This window comes from Oryza brachyantha, chromosome 2 (genome assembly GCF_000231095.2).
Source record: "Oryza brachyantha chromosome 2, ObraRS2, whole genome shotgun sequence".
Classification (NCBI taxonomy): Eukaryota; Viridiplantae; Streptophyta; class Magnoliopsida; order Poales; family Poaceae; genus Oryza; species Oryza brachyantha.
Window position 1 is genome coordinate 22,028,967 of NC_023164.2, and position 13,048 is coordinate 22,042,014.

At 37.6% G+C, this 13,048-nt stretch overlaps 2 protein-coding genes across 2 annotated transcripts; one reads left to right on the plus strand and one right to left on the minus strand.

The window, feature by feature from the left end:
- The first annotated feature begins 5,425 nt into the window (after positions 1–5,425).
- LOC102713601 lies at positions 5,426–6,092 on the plus strand. The gene has a single exon (XM_006647708.3). It carries the CDS (start codon positions 5,518–5,520, stop codon positions 6,073–6,075), a length of 558 nt encoding a protein of 185 aa, XP_006647771.1. The 5' UTR covers positions 5,426–5,517; the 3' UTR covers positions 6,076–6,092.
- LOC102713328 (universal stress protein A-like protein) lies at positions 6,058–12,738 on the minus strand. Its single transcript, XM_006647707.3, has 4 exons — positions 12,474–12,738; positions 10,437–10,558; positions 10,173–10,291; positions 6,058–6,426 (listed from the first exon to the last, which is right to left on the minus strand). Exons 1-4 carry the CDS (start codon positions 12,655–12,657, stop codon positions 6,318–6,320), a joined length of 534 nt encoding a protein of 177 aa, XP_006647770.1. The 5' UTR covers positions 12,658–12,738; the 3' UTR covers positions 6,058–6,317.
- Positions 12,739–13,048: the final 310 nt, after the last annotated feature.

A 13,048-nucleotide genomic window follows, 5' to 3' on the forward strand; every position in this document is an offset into this window, starting at 1 on the left:
GCACACAGATTCTAAGACAAAATATATATATGATATATGAAATCATGTATTGATGTTTTATAGATAACTATTGTATAAATTAGTTATTAAATTAATTATAAATAAATTATAGTTAGTAGTTGATTATACTATTGAACTTGCTCTTATGAACGGTGAATCATCGGAGGTCGGAGGATGGTGAGTTCCTGCTGCAAGCCTGCACTGCAGGTTGTGCTCTGAGCCTCTGACACGAGACGCGGTACAGTAGTGTACTGTAGTACCATGTTGTCGATCGCCGGGGTCGCTTGGAGCGCACAGGCTTGCAGAGCCGTCTGCCTGCGTGAGGTGACAACACGGGCATGGATTACGATGCGACACCTGGGTCGACCTGGCACTCTGGCAGGAAGGGAATCTCTCTCGAGTGCGGACAGCGCCGGCCGAGCAAAGCAGTGGCAACGCGGCGTGACGCGACCGAATCGTGCCCCTCTACAGCACGGCGCATTATGCGCACTGCTCTCCGGTCGCCCAAATGGAAGCACTTTAGGTCCGCCTCAGCTCAACAGCACTTCAAGAGCACTTCAGGTTCCATCCGGCCTGAACTGCCGATTCAGGCCTTATTTAATTCTTAATTTTTTTTCCAAAAACATCATATTAAATTTTTAAACATCTAAATAAAGCATTAAACACAGATGGATTAAAAAAACTAATTGCACAGTTATGGAAAAAATCTTGAGACGAATCTTTTGAATCTAATTAGCCCATGATTAGCCATACGTGCTACAATAACCAACATATGCTAATGACGGATTAATTAGGTTCAAAAGATTCGTCTCGCTGTTTCTAGGCTAGCCGTGAAATTCGTTTTTTCATTCGTGTCTGAAAACCCTTTTCGACATCCAGTTAAATATTTGACGTGACATTTCTCCCAAAATTTTTCTCAATGTAAACACCACCTCAGAAATTGAGTTGTTTCCCTAATTCTCTTCGGTTTTTCTGTCTCATTTCGTAAGGATTTTTTCGGACATGAATAGTTCGATCATGAATGAATATAGAGGAATTCTTGGGCAACCAATTTGCATCTTTTCGAGAAAAAAAAAAGGGTCCTTGGCCTATGTCCTCTGCACTGTTCGTGCTGCTACTCCATTATTCATCTATAACTCACTGAAATTCATCACGATATATTCCAATTGAAGCCTTCTGTTTTCGCTCTTTATCATTACTACTTAAAGCCTACTAGCAATATACCCATACTAACGCTACGGTATTATAATATTTTCATATATACATTATTTAATTTCGTTAGTTAAACTAATTTTTGTAAAATAGGTCTAATTGTATTTTAATTTGATTCAAGTCATATATCAAACATACATGTGCTAACGTATGGTGATATTTGATAATAAAAATTAAAGGATTGAAATAAAGTTTATGTTTTAGATATTCCACAATTTATATATCAATAGTCATGTTCAACCAAATAAATTTCATGGCTAATGTGTAACATACACCATGCTATTAAGATATGTCTATACTAAAGATATACTAAATTGGAATCTTTTTGAAGATGTGTGTGTTGGTCCTTAATGCAATTAAGATTTATCTTCTAGTTCATGTAAAATGAATTATTTAGGCAAATTTGTGCAATTCGAGTTAACAACATTCTTTTATCCTAATCTAACAGAAATAAAAAATCCTATATACAATTAGTCATAAATCTTATGTGTATATGTATATATAGCATAATTATAAGAGCTATATACTTGGAAAGTATATAAATTTATTCTACCTTGTCAAAAAATTTATAAAATATATGTACGTATGAGTCAATTCTACCTTGTAAAAAAATAGCTCTCGTAATTACCTATAAGTCAATCTGAACAGACATTTATAATTTAAATAATATATGTACACATATATTACAAAATTTATTTTATACTTGTTCATTTTCAATTTGATTATGTTGATTCATTCGTGTTGATAAATTTATATAAAATACCGAGAAAATATTACAAATACCACCGTGTGAAAAAAATATTTCTCGTTATTTTATATTGTCAACCCAAACGTATATACAAATATTATATATATATATATATAACGATACATCGTTTAATTAATATCGGTGCTATTTTTATTTAAGATCGTAGATTTAGAGGTCAACAGTTGACCATTTGTGTTGATATATATACATATGAAAAATTATTTATGATTTTCATTCATTATTAGTTAAGAGACTATAAAAATGAAGTATAATATTCTACGTGTGTACAAAAACTTTGAAAAAGACGAATGATTAAACGATGACTTAAAATTCAACGTTGTGATATAAAATTTTTAGATTATGTATATAATATATTTTTAATTAAGATCCATTCTATTTTGATTTAACGGCGTTGATTTGGGGTCTACGGTTAATCATTCGTGTTTATATATATACATGGATGTATACATATATATTATATGTAATTGATTATCTCTTTATGACTTTGATTTATTACTCTTTCTAAAAATATCCATGTATTATGGAAAGTTAGCATGCACTGCAATTTATCTGCATGCATGATTTGCCGACAAGCAAAGTGCAAAAGTGGAATGTAAAAGATACCAATTTCATGTATGATTTGAGCCGTTTCTTTCGTTGCAGATGATTATGTGTGTCTGCGTCGGATCTATTTCATGAGTCTTTTGTGTTGGTACACTACAGGATAGATAAGTGTTCCTTGCACGCAATGGCCGGCCAATGGCCAAGTGTGTTTAGCAGCTAGTCGCGACAAGGAGGCTTTGATCGGATCTACGTGTTAGATTAATCCATTGCCAACATCAAACCATGGTATAGTGTGCAGTCTGCTACTGATCTTTCTAAGAACAAATGTTGTTGTGTGTTGGTCATCTTTAAACAAAGACGAAAAAGAATTAAAGGAAACGCAGTGTGCTGCTTTAACGGTAACACGTCACACGTGAGCACGTTAGCTGTTTCGGTATTGTGTGTGTACAGGGGCAAAAGAGAGAGTAAAAAATATATATATAAACAGTGCTCACCGTGAGGTTCGAACCCACGACCACAACATTAAGAGCCTTGCGCTCCACCGACTAACGTGGACCGTATGATCTAAAGCAGATCATATCAGCCTTCGGATTTGTCCAATGAGTAAATGAGCAAACGAGTAAACTGAGTTGGTGCACTATATGGTAGATTTCACCCATTCGTTTCACCCATTCGTTTCTTCATCGGGTGAAGCACACCTTCGAAAAACATTGAAAAAAAAGAAAAAGAAGCAAGTTCCAGTCCTTTATGTTTGGATCCACGCTCTTAGGATGTGTTTGGTTAGATCCATAGGATGAGTTATTAGTTTTATTTTTCTGTTTAGTTGAATAGATTGGTTTCTATTTTTTATTTGGTAGAATGGATGAGATAAGATAGGTTAGACATGTTTTTTATTTGGTTGAAGAAATGAGATGGGATGAATGTTACCTCTTATATCCAAAATAAAATATTAAATACTAGGATTAATATATGAATAACCTAAAGTAATTAGATGCATATTTATACCAGTAATTGTTTTAAATAAATTTAATAAATAAAATAGACGCCACCTCCATGTGTCATGCTTGTCTAGGATCGATCCGTCCCACTGTTTTGGTGGGATAGGTTGGATCTAAATCTGAGAAAAATATTCTTCTCCTGAATCCAACCCATCCACCAACCCCAAATGGAGTCAAAGATGGGTTGGTTATATCCCAACTCATCCTATCCTCAAACCTAAACATATCCTGAGCCCATCTCAATTCCTCCCATTGTGTCAATCCATGTAACCTTCCCAGTTACTTATATGGCTATGGCTATGTTGCGGTGAATAAATACTCACTCATTTTTAAAATATAATACGATTGATGGCTCTATACAGATTCATAATAATAGAGGGTGTCTAATCGCATAGTACCCCATCTGTTCTAAATAAAACTGTTTCTAATATCTGCCATTTATTTAAAATGAAACCTTCTCTATCTACTTTATTGTTTTCACCAATCAAAGTCGTTCTCTATTTTTTAATTTATATTCTTTTTTCAATCAATCGTAACTTTTTCTGATCATTATTAATAACATTTTTTTTTATTTTTGTGCTCAACTTATATTTTGAAACACAGAGAGCAATATATTGTTAGTATATCCCTAATATTTTTTAATAGGTATGATCAGATTTATAAATAGTTATATTTTGCAACGGATCAAGTAATAGATTGTCATATATCTTGAAAGTTGGAATGTTTTTTTTTATTTGAAAAGGACACTCGATCACAGGAGACTACAAACGTCTTCTAAGAGCAAGTCTAATAAGTCCTACTCAGCAGGCTGAAGCGTGGTCCACCTCATCAAAACCTTACGTGGAAGAGTGAGAAGGGGGGAGAGAGAGCGGAGCGGATGATTATCTCGTCGCCGGGTGAAAGCGCATGACACGAGAAAAATGCGCCTGCTTCCAGCCCGTTGCGAGCGCTAGGTCGACGCTTCGTTCCTCTTCATGTGATGGCTGTTTATTATAAATATTCAATAGTGGCAAACTGAGAGCCAACCTAATAGCCCGTTTATTATATATGTGATGGCTGTTAGAAGACTGTTGATGATATGGCAGAATTAAATAGCCCGCTACTGGCTAACTTATTAAACTTGCTCTAACTCCTCGTTGGTTCTAGCAGTCGACTAGAGTGCATTTCAACGATTAACCATCATAACCAGTTCCACGTTGCTACGTACGCTAGACCTAATAATACTGCCCACGAGTTCACCAACCGTGTTCAATCGAGAGCATCGGCCTCCACCGAAAATAAATCATGGAGAGAGCAAAACCGTATGATGAACAGGCCCCCCAAGATGTCACCTCAGAGAATTTGAAGGAGGGGCCAGGACTGGAAGAGGAGGCAGCAACATGCCAACGGCGATGGCAAGCTGCTGGCATGCCATCCATCGGCATGCCCAAGAAAGGTGACCAGTCTAGTGGCCCTTGCCTGCCTGGCGCTCATTCCTCGTTGCCCCCACAATCTCTGCTAAAGCGAAGGGGAGAAAGCAATCAAAGGAAGCCAAAGCGATGTGATGTCGCTGCCCGGCCTTCTCCCTGCTGCGACGGTTGCTTTGATCCAATGCAACGTCCAAAAGCAAAAGCAAAGCACAGAAGGAAACAGTGGGAGTGAGAGCAGGCAAGCTGCTGCATACCGAGACGTTATTCCAAGCTCGCATTGAACTGCTCCAAAGAGATCCCAAAGCACTCGCCTTTCTCGCGCCCCGATGCGTTCAAAGATCTCCGCGAGAAAAAAAAACAGAATGAAAAGATGGCCAAACACAATCATAGCAATGCCTAGCTTGCAAATACGAAAAGGAATTTGTGCAATTCAAATCCGGGGCCTCCTACCTCCATCATAAAAGGACCACACTGCCTCAGAGCTCATGGCGACATTTCCATCACTTAAGGTCATTTTCCTTGTCAACAAGAAGAGAAGAGTGAGCAGTAGTTTTGCAAGAGAGCTACAACTATCAGAAGAGTGAAGATGGCGTCTTTACCTCAGCCCATGGGGTACTACCCAACCTCCAACGCCATCATGCACGCGCAGCCGGCCACCACGTCCAGGGGCTCGTTCGGGCCGGTCTTCACCGTGCTCGCGGTGATCACCATCCTCGCCGTCACCGCCTGCGTCGTCGGCCGGCTTTGCGGTCGCCGGCTCTCCAAGAAGAGGTCATCCTCCGCCGAGGAGCAGTTCTACGGCACCAATGCCGTCGGCGGCGACCTGGAAAAGGGGTTCGAGATCAAGTACCCGGTGATGAAACCGATGGCGAGCTCCCGTGCGATGATCCATGACATCGACGACGGCTTCGAGATCAAGTTCGCCCCGGGAAAACCTGCAGCATGGAAGAACGACAGCAAGGCAGACAGCAAAGGCCACCAACAACACCATCCACAGCATGGCATGCCCCAGCACCACCCACAGCAACATGGCATGCCGAAAGAGTACGCCATGCCACCAGGTTTCAGGTACCCTGCAAATGGTGTTGTCAGGCAAGGGCAGATAAGGGGTGGAACATTCATTTCCGCAAAGCCCAGTACGTGATCACCAAGGTAGTGTAGGTTCACAACAACTTTGGATGTATCTCATATAGGATACAGCCTCTTGCCGTCCACTGGCAATAGCGTTTTTCATCTTCACTCTAGTTTTGGGGCGGACGGTGCAAAGATTGTACTAGTTCCAGGCACTTCCATATTGTATTTTGTACATTAAACCCATTGAGCAGTGAAGAATATCTCGTTCTCAAGCACTATTACAGTGGATACAGAGTATGACCATTGAAGGGATCAATCATCAACAGGATCCTGCGGCGTTTCATCGGCCTTTCGTTTGATGGTGATGACTGGACAGTCGGCATGCTTAACACAGAACTCGCTCACTGTGCCCACGAAAACCCTGCATTGCCATTAACAGCATCAGCTATTGGTACAAGTGAATTTTCCTTTGGTTCTCCCTCGGGGATTAGTGAGCTGCTACTTTCATCCCAAGGAGAATTTGTTTTTGGCTTACGGCGTTTGTCTTAAAAAAATTCATTTTTCAGCAATTGTTGCATTAGAGCTCGGTAAAGTAGGTGACAAATACATTAAGGTTTCAAAAGTAGAGAAAAATGCATTAGGATTTTAAAAGGTTAACGATATTTTAGTCTTGGTAGCTTTGTATAGTTATATGTGCGGTACACTAAAAATAAAATCTTTTTGGGACAAATGGAGTAGTCCATAGTATATAATTAAAAACAAAATAATTATTACTTCCAGTCCTATCCTAAAATAAGTTTATCATTCTTGTTCAAATTTGATAAACTAAAAGGATAAATTTACTGTGGGACAGAGGGAGTAGACATTAGTGCATTACATGATATCAATGGGCAGTGTACATTTTACTCTATGCAGGGGTTGCTCTCGTCCATATACAAGTTTTTGTAGTAAAATTTCTTGACAAAAAAAAACTACAATGGATTGAATAAAATGCAGAGAATACATTGTCCCTCAACAAAAACAGCGACCTAAGAACAATTCTTGGAATATTAAACAGAATACCTTGCAAATGCAGGCAAGTTGCTTATATGATAGAAGTCTAAATGAAAACCAACATCCTAAAGTAACCCAAGTATAATTCGTCTTATTCAAAAACTTTATATAATTATTAATTATGTTGTTATGATTTGATTTATTACTAAACTAACTTTAAGAATGATTTGTAATTTTGTATATTTACGCAGAAATTTTGAATAAGATGAATGGTCAAACATAGATTTAAAAGTCAATAACATCAATTAAAAAAATGAAGGCAGTAGTTTTCTTCTAATTCAGACTCATATAGCACACCATAAACACAATAGACGAGAGAACTATATTATATGTCATTCGACTAAATTGGGAAAAAACAATATATTGATGATGTTTTTAATTTAATCAAATTCCATGCTTCAAAGAAAGTTGTCATGTTCTCTATGAATTACAGGATTAATTCTAACAGATCACCACAAGTCTACAAAACATTCTGGAGATATCATTAGTTCTACATGTATAGACCACTAAATCATATAGAGTCTTTCTATTAGAAGTACGACACTTTAAAGTAATATCAAGTGAGTGTTTATCATTAGGGTTATTTATTCCATAGACTTTTCTCCCACAGAAGGCACGCTCTACTGTTGCTTGATTTACAAGGCAACATCTTGTCTAGTGTGCACGAATACCAAAGTCCCTTTTCATAATTATAAAGACACAAGCACACACGCATGCTCACAAAAAATAAAATAAATTGTATGTATCCTGCATTCAAAATTACTGGTAAGTGACAAGCTTTGAAAAACTGACTCTTGTGTTTGGACGAAGCGGTGGTCATACTTGTTATACTCCCGACAAAGTGAGTAATAAAAGAAACACAGACTTAAATGAAAAGGAGAAAAACTCTGAACTGAAAAATCCTAAAAGAAGGCATTTTAAGTATATCCATGAACCCCAAATAAAAACCGGGATTTACGTACATCAACGGATTTCTAATTATTTTTTGTTTTTGAATGGTTTTCAGACTCATAAATGAATTAGTTTAGATTTATTTCCGTTAACTCTGAACTGAAAAATCCTAAAAGAAGACATTTTAAGTATATCCATGAACGTGAAATAAAAACCGGGATTTAAGTACATCAACAGATTTCTAATTATTTTTGTTTTTGAATGGTTTTCAGACTCATCCATTAATTAATTTAGATTTATTTTCGTTTCTGAATGGTATTCAGATGCTTCCATTGTCTTGGTAATGGAATTGGCTGAAATGGTTTCAATCATCAAAGGGGGTATTATTTTGAACTTAAAACAAATTTTTCATATTATTCAAAATTAGAAAATTGAAAGTATATGGATTTGTGCTCAAAATTATTCGGTGACATTCCTTACAGAGCACCAGCTTTTTAGGGGGTTTTTTTTATCAATTTATACTTTTATGGAACATTTTTTAGAAGATTAAAAAAAAGATACACTATTATTGAAGGCTGGAGATGAGCATCGAGCAAGCTCCCGCTGGCGTGTTGGTGGGGTAAATCGTGAAGTTCATTTTTGAGCAAAAATATTATTGATACTACATAAAAAATGATCAGTTCAATAGAACAACACTCAATGATCTTCTAACAGCGATGGTATAAATGAAACTTTTGCCACAGGTACTGTACTCACCTTGTGACCATTGCCACCCTTTCAAAATTATCTTAATCATTTTTCTGTACGGCTAGCTACTAGGGAAATATTAGTATATTTCATTGTAAGTGAGGATCATTTGACTTTGGAATTTTTGTTCATTTTCCATCTTACTTATTGTTCATAATTGTGCTGCCATATGCTTATCTTTGAGGTAACACCAATTGTCTGCTGGTTTCGGATTGCCATGGGAAATGGTCATGTAATTACTTATTCTTTAGAAGAATATTTCCTTATTCTTTGGATTGAATCAGTTTCAAATATTTCATCTGGCTAAACTAGATAAGTTCACTTTGTGAGATAAACTTGTAACATGTGTGAAACTAGATAAGTTCTCCCCAAAACCATGTGCGCCTTTTCCTGTGGTATATGAGGCATCAAAAGAGTTCAAATAAAAAATTCATCTGTTTCATATATTTTCCAATTCTTTCTCTTTTTTTCTTCTAATTGTCCCCTTCCAGGCCTTTCAACTACAGGCAGCACGGTACTAGTGGAGAAAACCTGTCTTTTAAGTTTGTTCAACCCCTTCTGTTTTCAAAATGATTATAGGCAGAAAACTAATTATAGTCATGCTGATCATTTAGCTTGCAAATAGCAGCTTTCTTTTGTAAAAAATAAGTGAAGGTAAAGTTTGGACATATCTATTTTGTAGTTATAAAAAACACATACACAGACAATCATGCCCAACCAGACAAATATGTTGTGTCTGATATAGGTCATAAATTGTAACCTGACTTATTAAAACAACACCAGTGTAAATAGTTCAAAAGTACCAAATTTTATACTATATGTTCGTACTTGGTTTATCTCCAATAACCATGTTAAAGACAGCTCAAAGATCTAGGGTTGCTATGGTTGAGGTATCAACAGAAATCCTTTAGGTAATTGACAAGTATTCAACAGAATTTTGAATTCAATAAACTATTGCTCATCATTTTTATTCCTCGCTTAGTAATACAGGAGCTTTTAAGTTGTTATGTAGTTGTTTAAAATCTTACAAGTTCAAGATGGAAGGATTAAAATATCATGCATGCATGAACAGTAGTATATCTTATCAACAAAACAAGCAAGATGCTATGACCTATGAGTTGTGTTGGCATTTGACTAACAATATGTATGCCTTGCTTCAGAGTACAATAACATTTCCCACACACTATACCATCATATTGGACAAAAATGAAATAGGAAAAAGACAATATCCTAACACTCACTAGTTGTTAACTCATTAGCAATATCATATACCATGAATTCAATTGTTCAAACACCAATACATTACTTGCTCGACTTAACACAATTTTGAGGGATACATATCGGAATGTGCACACCTAGTTGATAAATCATCTTTATCAATGTATATGCATAGACATCACAACACACAATAAAGATTACTTATATGTGCATGCATTTCAACAGGTTCAAGCAAAAAATTATTTTAACATATATTACCTCTGAAATGGTCCAAGGCCCCTACTTCCCACAACTAGAAGATCTGGTTGAACTCTCTTCACCTCACTGCAGATAACCTCCTTTGGATCCCCTTGTTTAATCCATGCTTCACATTTTATCTGCAACATAATTAAACAAAAGCAAACCATCAAACAGAAAGAATCACAATTGTTGCCTATTGGAGTTCGCAATAATGAAGAAAACACACTGAATTTTTTTTAATCGATTTCAATTAACATCTGAAAAACACAAAGGTTCAATTACCTCCATTTGATGGCATTGGTTCACAAAGTACTCAAGCAAATGAAGCCCTCTTATCTTGTCTCTCTGTTTCATTCTCTGAAAGTCCGCTGGAGATGCATAGATGCTATCCATATCATCAAATCCTTTTGATTAAACAAAAATATATCATTAGGTAAAAACCATATTTATCAAAAAAAAACATACAGATGTTTAAGTTAGCACTCAAGATTTGCCTATTGCATGGGGATTTAAGTCATTTAATGATCATAGCTAAACATCCACATCAAGTGAGACCAAAACCTGACAAAAACATCTCAAGGCAGGACTTTCTGTACCAAACAATTTGTTTACTTGAATAAACTTCGTAAAAAGTACATATATATATTATATGTACTGTAATTTGCAATATAAAACAAAGGGACCATGTCGCCTCAACAAATAAACAAAATAAGTGATAATATGGTACAAAAGGAAAATAAATTATGATCTTATGACAAGTGCCCCCTAAGCTTCTAAGCTTTTATGGATATCCTCTACTGAAATTCAAGCGTGAGTTAAAGTGTACTCTGGTCCAAAAAATCATGAGGAGAAAGCAGTATTCAGGTCAACTTCGTTTGGAGCAATGAAACTATGTCATCTGAGTGGAAACAAAAGGAAGCAGAAAAACAAACACGACAGGTTTCTATACAGCAGACTGGGCTATCATTTCAAAACTGTATGACCGAAGAATTTAAAGGGGAATAGATCATAGAGAATCGAGTTTCCTTGAGCAGAAGCATTTCCTCGAACACCCGAAATGAATAAAAACTAGTAGACACTGCCTCAAAAGAGAGAACAAAATATTTAGGTGGTAGATTTAAAGAAAACGAAGTGAGTCAACAACATGCTATTTATCAGAAATGGGTGATCTGAAGGATCCAGAAACGCAATTGAGTTAAAATTACGTGATCACTAATTAGAGCATTACTCCATCAAAGGATGGACAATATGCATAGGCAATAACACAGTAACACAATAGGTTCGATGATTCAGGATGGGAGCTATATGTGCAATATTACTGAGCATGTTTCTAGTCTATCAGTACTATAAAGATCATATTAGCATAAGGCCAGTCACGATAAGAAAAGCTGGCTAAAAGTAAGCTTATATATCAGCCAAATTTTGTCACATCTGTACAGGCCAAAATAGCACTGAGAAAAGCCAACAGTGCGTACATAGGATGAACAACAACATTCGCAAATCCTAAATTCAGTAGGGAGGGCAGATCAATCACATTTCCGCAGTGCCCCTGCACATATTTGTAAGAGTGCTCTAAATATATACAACTAATTAACATCAATACCACCGTGTTTACCCCGGTCAAAGGCCCTTAGAACCGAGAGAGCATGAATTACTACATAAAAGATTAAAAAAAAGGCACACATTGTGGTCATTTACTCAGTTGACTTTTGAAGAACACTAATAATCCTTTGAAGGTGAAACATTCAATAAGTCCACCAAATATTCTGCCTAGTTCAGGTACCATGACAACTACCAAACCAATAAGACAATAGCTATCGTATGCGTGTGACCTTCTCAGCTTCTCTTCAACAGAGCATAGTAGCATCGATTAGCCCTGAAACAGTACAAGCTCTGCCCAGGGGACCTTATCCACAGTCGTCACTTCGTCAGAAGGTCGACAAAACAACGGATTGTGCAGCGAATGCAGTGGAAGGTCAGATACTCAAATACATCTGAGTGTTTAAACAGACAACGGATTGTGCGACGAACCTAGCGCTACACAGCCACAGATGTCGGAGCAGCTAATGGATTCGTATACGGGAATCGTGAAATTGCAAAGGGGACAACAAATGGTTAGTACAGCAACAAGCATGACTAGGACACGCTTGAATACGATCAATCAACAAAACTGCTCGACCGCAATATCGAAACTGACACGAAGCCAGAGGCCCAGAGCTAGAACCGAAGCATTCCACCGAGCACCTCGAAGACGCAGCAGCAGCACGCAAAGCAGTCCACCCACGGTGTGGGGAGGGGGTTCCGCGTGGTCGCACGTACCGTCCTCGTCCGGGACCTGGACGTGGAGGAAGAGGAGGTGGAAGCCGCCGGTGTTGGAGCGGACGAGCTTGAAGAGCATCCAGTCGAAGGCGGCGCGACAGCTGATGGAGGGATGCGGGTACCCCTTGATCGAGGATTCGTTCACCGCAACCATCACCCGCGTCGGCTCCGACGACCCCGCCATTGCGCTCGCTTGCTCGCGTTGCTTGGCTTCCTCGGCAAGAAGAAGAAGAGACGGGGAACTCGGGAGGAGGAGTTTTGGGGAAACTGTCGAGAGCAAGACAAAAAGCAATCTGCTCACTTTTGGTGTTCCGAACGAGAAAACTTTCGGGGAGAGGTGTCACGTTAATTTTTGATCGGATGTTAGGGTATTCGGACATGAATAAAAAAATAAATTTCACGGCTAGCCTAAAAATCGCGAGACGAATCCTTTGAGCCTAATTAATCCATCATTAGCACATGTTGGTTACTGTAGCACTTATGGCTAATCATGGGCTAATTAAGCTCAAAAGATTCGTCTCAAGATTTCTTCCATAGCCGTGCAATTAGTTTTTTAGTTCATTTATGTTTAATGT

What these genes read in the sequence shown, in the direction of transcription:
- LOC102713328 (XM_006647707.3), bottom strand. Translation starts at nt 12,657, where the DNA reads ATGGCGGGGTCGTCGGAGCCGACGCGGGTGATGGTTGCGGTGAACGAA. An exon ending in CCAGGTCCCGGACGAGGACG is followed by an intron (nt 10,559 to 12,473) that starts GTACGTGCGACC and finishes TTTAATCAAAAG; the next exon opens with GATTTGATGATATGGATAGC. An exon ending in GGCCTTGGACCATTTCAGAG is followed by an intron (nt 6,427 to 10,172) that starts GTAATATATGTT and finishes ATGGCAATGCAG; the next exon opens with GGTTTTCGTGGGCACAGTGA.
- LOC102713601 (XM_006647708.3), top strand. Translation starts at nt 5,518, where the DNA reads ATGGCGTCTTTACCTCAGCCCATGGGGTACTACCCAACCTCCAACGCC.